Source organism: Trichechus manatus, unplaced genomic scaffold (assembly GCF_000243295.1).
Source record: "Trichechus manatus latirostris isolate Lorelei unplaced genomic scaffold, TriManLat1.0 scaffold00110, whole genome shotgun sequence".
In the NCBI taxonomy this organism is placed as follows: domain Eukaryota; kingdom Metazoa; phylum Chordata; class Mammalia; order Sirenia; family Trichechidae; genus Trichechus; species Trichechus manatus.
Genome location: NW_004444046.1, coordinates 1,559,528 through 1,564,920, shown reverse-complemented (window position 1 = coordinate 1,564,920; position 5,393 = coordinate 1,559,528). Strand labels below are relative to the sequence as shown.

The 5,393-nt window shown below is 34.7% G+C and overlaps 1 protein-coding gene across 1 annotated transcript in view; it reads left to right on the top strand.

Annotated features, from left to right (window-relative positions):
• SERPINI2 (serpin family I member 2) overlaps positions 1-5,393 on the top strand; it is a 27,715-nt gene continuing 22,322 nt past the window's right edge. The window contains exon 1 of the mRNA XM_004383435.2: positions 1-250. Within this exon, the coding sequence (XP_004383492.2) occupies positions 4-250 (247 nt within the window). The 5' untranslated portion in view covers positions 1-3. The remainder of the gene's footprint in view (positions 251-5,393) is intronic.

Below are 5,393 nucleotides of genomic sequence, written 5' to 3'. Positions count from 1 at the left end.
CAAATGGATACGATCTTGTTGTGGAGTCTCCTATTGGCTTTTTCTGGAAGTCAAGCCTCAAGATCCTTGACTCAAAGAAATACTGAATTTGCAGTGGATCTTTATCAAGCCATTTGTTTATCTCACAAGAACAACATTATATTTTCCCCTCTTGGGACAACTTTGGCTCTTGGAATGGTACAACTGGGAGCAAAAGGAAAAGCACAACATCAGATAAGACAAACTTTAAAACTTCAGGAAAACTCAACTGGTGAGAATCTTACATATGATTATTTATACTAGATAATATATGACTAAATTTATTTTTAAAGTACTAGAGAGATGTTTAGGGTCATATAGACCTTTAATAAAAGAAAAATGTTATGAAAAGTACAAAATTATAATAAAATGGAGAATTATAAATAATTTTAATTCATTTATAATTGCTTCCTAATGAAAATGTTATCATAGAAATAATATATGAAGAAATTATGTTGTCTCTACAGATATAAAATTGTGAATTTTTGTATATTTTCTTCTGGTTTGTTTGTTTTGGTCAGTTTTATTTAATTGAGATTATAGCATTTGTGTGTGGCAGAGTGGTTAAGTGTTTGGCTGCTAACCAAAAGGTCGGCAGTTCGAATCCACCAGCTGCTCCTTGGAAATCATATGGGGCAGTTCTACTCTGTCCTATAGGGTCGCTATGAGTCAGAGTTAACTTGACAGCAATGAGTTTATATATAAAGAAAGTCCTGGTCATCTACTTCTGAAAGATCAGCCATTGAAAATCCTATGGAGTAGTTTTACTCTGACACATATTGGGTCACCATGAGTCAGAATAGACTTCATGGCAACTGGTTTCGTTCATAGACACACATACACATATAGACATATAGAGACATATACATATAGCCACATACACATATATATTTTTCCACTATCACTTATGCTGTGATCATTTTCCCATATCACGTCACTTCTTCAAAACATAAGTTTAATTGTTACATTTTATTTACTTACGAAAACACTGTTGCTACTTAACCCTTCTTATTAAATAGGTTGTTCCCAACATTTCCCTTATAAAAATAGTGCTACAGTAAGCATCTTCATTCGGAAATCTTTGTGTGCATCTCTCATTATTTCCTAAGCTTTTTCCCATTAGTTTTCCAATTAAAATTAAACTTTTACCTTTAAGCGAAGCCAAGACAAAAACATTAGTTTAATGTATTTTAAAAGTTTATTTGACGTTAAAAGTTTTTAAAGAAAACTTGGATAAAAAAGAACACTTAAATAACATTCAGGCTTTGGGGTGTATGTGTGTGTGTGTGTGTGTGTGTGTGTGCACGTGTGTGTGTGTGTGTGGTGCTTGTTTTGCAGTTTCCCAGAGGCCTATCGGGGGTACTATGTAGCAGCTTTAGTGCTGGGTATCCTATTTGAAGGGGTCAGTTGCCCATCTTTTGCCCTCAATTTCCCAAACGGCCTTAAATTTTAAACTTTTGCATCAGTGTCAAATAATGTGCCCTAAACATCACAGGAGGCAATCAGATCTTTGATTTGGGAATTTAGTCACTATAACTGTAATTTCTGTATGTTTACCTTAGCACACAGTAGCTATTTTTAGGAATTTGTTTTTCTGAAAATACTATTTACATGGTTTTATTCGCTTCATTTGAAATAAAGGCAGTTTTGTACAGAAAAGAAAATTTAGTTGGTGATAGTCAAGTTAATTACAAGAGTTTTCCTTTGTGAATAATGTAAAATGAGGCTGCTGTATTCCAAATTTAGTCTGATTTTTTATATTAATTTTAGTAAATCCTATTACCTAATTCCAGAAACATTTAAATCAATAACACTGTTTTGAAAAGTAATAAAACTTTTATAAAAATATGTAAAGTTACTTCCACAATAAACTAGCAAAATTAGAGCTTCTGAAATCTAAATTATTTTAAATGGATACAGCTTATAGAGAAATACAGAAGTCTTAAGAACTCTGAATTGCAGACATGGTAATCATAATAATAATAATAATGACGACAATATCAAACATATGTATAGTATATAGTGTATGAGGCACTATTTTCTACACTTGATGTATATTATCTCATTTAATACAATTACCCTATGAGGTAGATATAGCCCCACTATACAGATGAGGAAACTAAGACAAAGAAAGGTTAAGTAATTTGCCCAGGACTGATATTAAAAATGATTCAATCGAGGGTATATACAACAACAGCAACTATGAAAAATTTTACATTTTCTTGAAGAGTACATATGGACAATTAAACATTAACAGTTTTATATATAAGGAAATCTGCAAAACTAGTTTTCTATTATGCCTTGCTAAGGGAGAGAGAGAGATACAGATGAAGGATAACCGCAAAAGGAAAAAACAAGACCAGTCAAAAAAGGGAGAAAATAAGAAAGAAAAAAAAAAAAAGAAAACAATTCTGGAGAGAACAAGAGAGCAGGGAAAAGAAAAGAATAATGGAAGAGACGAGACTAAGTTTTAGAACAGGACAAGTGAATTGCAAGTAGATTGATAAAAGGCACAGGGGGTCTGGAGAAAGGAAGAGTGGAAGTGAGTTAAGGGTGTATAAAGGGTAAGACAGGAGAAAGCAATAGTGTTGATCTTGTCTTTTATTAAAATTTATATATTTTGTTCATCACGGATTTTTATATATTTTAATTTTTTTTTAAATATTGCATTAGAATATTATTTATCTTGATTACTGAGCTTTTTTACATGCCTTTAAACTTTGTGTCTGAGGCAAGTGTCTCATTGACTGTCCTTAGTCCTGGCCTTGCTTTCAACACCCCACTAATTATCAAAAGGTGCTTTCTGTTCAGTCAGTCTCTTCTTTTCCTGTTACTAATCCCCTGGTCCTGTCCCACTGCTGCATGTTAATACCTGGTTTTTACTCTATGGCAGTCTGTGGATGGACATCCAACACCCGGCATCCCAACACCACTGGGGCTCTCAATGTCTGCAGTTCTCTTCCTTTCCTCCATTGTCGAAACATCTGCTCAGAATTTACCTTCTCCATTTTGATGAGAATCTTTTTGCCCTCTGATAATATTGCTTATTGATCAAAGGCTAAGTTGAAGGTGCTTCTTTGTCCCAAGAAGGTTATGGAAAGGGACTGAACCTGAATTCCTGTCCCAGCTCTGCCGCCAAATAACCTTGTGATTTGGTACTGGTTACCTCACTTCTCAAGTTAATTCATCTCTCTGGGCCTCAGATTACTCACTGTGAAAAGAGGAGTGTGGATGAGATTATTTATATGGACCTTTTGGCTAAACTAATCTATAATTCTATGACTCCCTTTGTTTTTGGTTTTGAATTAGTCACATTGCACACGATTGGCCTTTGGGCTCTTAATAACAGGGAAAGTAAACATATACTTAAATTTAGAATATTTTCTGAAGGGCTGGTGTAATCAAACAAGAGTTGCATTCACCCCCTGTAGGTTCTTCATGGCTCTATTTTAGGAAAGATAGTAAACTTATTCTCATTGCTTATTATGAGCCGTGCTTATTTATTCTTTTTGACTTGTGCTAAAAAAGGTTGTTTATCTGCAAATTAAATCAAATTCAAAAGTCAGATAACTTTATATTCTCCTCCAACCTTGTGCTACTTGGTGACATTTTTTCAATGACTTCTGAGCCCAGTGATTTATCAAAGAGCAGCTGACTGTCACACAGTCTTAGACTTTAAGTACATGACATAAATCTGTTTGCTCTGACAAATGAGTTGGAACTATTTTTACTACCCTTCTTTTTCCACTCATTCCTTTGAAGATGTTCATAAATTACAAATTCTTGAAAATTGGTTTGAAATTCTGCCACTTCATTTCTGACCTTAATTAATTCTTTGGGAAAAGCTCTTGTATCTTCACTCAGAAGTCTCCTCTGTAGCCTCCCAGCTATTGAGATATTTCTTTGGGGTTTCCAATGGCCACAAAGAATTTCATAGGAAACCAATGCCTAAAAAAGTGAAATAAGTAAACTCTCTTCCATTCCTTATGTATGGAAATCCAGGGATCCAGGGTTGTAAAGAATTACTGCAATTCTTCAGATTCAAACATATAGAAGCAAAATTTTGTATCTAAAAATCTTTTATGTCTGTGTCTATGTCCCAGTAAGTGGAGAAACATGGGGTTTGAAGTACAATGAGATATACCTTGCAGAATCTCCTTTACGGTTGTGTGGGTTGTACACTGAGTAAGAGCACCAGACCAAGGAGGTAAGTGGGGACTAAAATGCAGCCTCCACTCACCTGGACAAGAACAGGCTGAGCCTGTTCTTATCTGCACATTAATGCTCTATAGGCTGATGGTGGCACTGCTAGCTCTATGTTAAATATTCTATCTAGTAGTAAATTCCAATATCTATTTATTTCCAATATCTATCTAGTGGTAAATTCCTTTCTGTAATACTTTTTTTTAAAACTTTTTGAGCATCTTCCAATAATAAACCATTTTTTTTCATCAGTATAAATTAATTCAGTATAGTCAACCTTTCAGTTATGAAAGTACCCTGGTGGTGCAATGGTTAAGTGCTCGGCTGTTAACTAGAAGGTTGGCATTCAAACCCACCCAACAGCTCTGGAGGAGAAAGACCTAGCAATCTTCTCCTGTAAAGATTACAGCCAAGAAAACCCTGTGGGGGAGTTCTACTCTGTCTCATGGGGTTTCTCTGAGTCAGAGTCAACTTGACACTTGATGACCCCCAACATCAACAACTGAAAATATAACAAAGACCCGAAAGAACCTATTATTTGAAATAAAATCCCTAGACTTGATTGAGTTCTACAATTAAGCCAAAAGGGAATGAAATTATCGTAACCTTTGCTAATGAAAAAGAACCTACTGAGCAAAGTATCACAGTAAAATTCTGTCATAAGCATGTGCAGCCCCGTGACAACACTGTGGTCAGAATAATTCAACAATAAATAATTGGCCAAGGGTGATTCTTTTAGTTGACTCTGATGGCCTCATTTAGCTAGTGGTTTAGTCGGAATGGTTAAAGATTTTTATTGTTCATACAGACAGCCAAAGTATATAGATTAATGAACCTGAAGCGATAGGCAATTCTAATTCTTATGTATCTCTAGAGATGATTATAGGGGTTACCTTGTAAATTTCAAAACCTGGACAGGTGTAGTTGCTCATAAGAGAACAATTCTTTCTTAAGCTGAAACAAAAGTAATATTGAAAAGGATTGCTCATTACCATCACTGTCAAACCCCCATCAGCATTCATTAGCATTCCCCTTTGATAAATATTGCATGTGCGTATTATGTGAAGAATGAGATCCTGAACATAAATTTCCAGCAACCAAAATGAGCTAAATTTGGCTATAAAGAGGGAGTTTCCTTCAACCTGTATGAATGTATATTTTTTTTTTTTTTT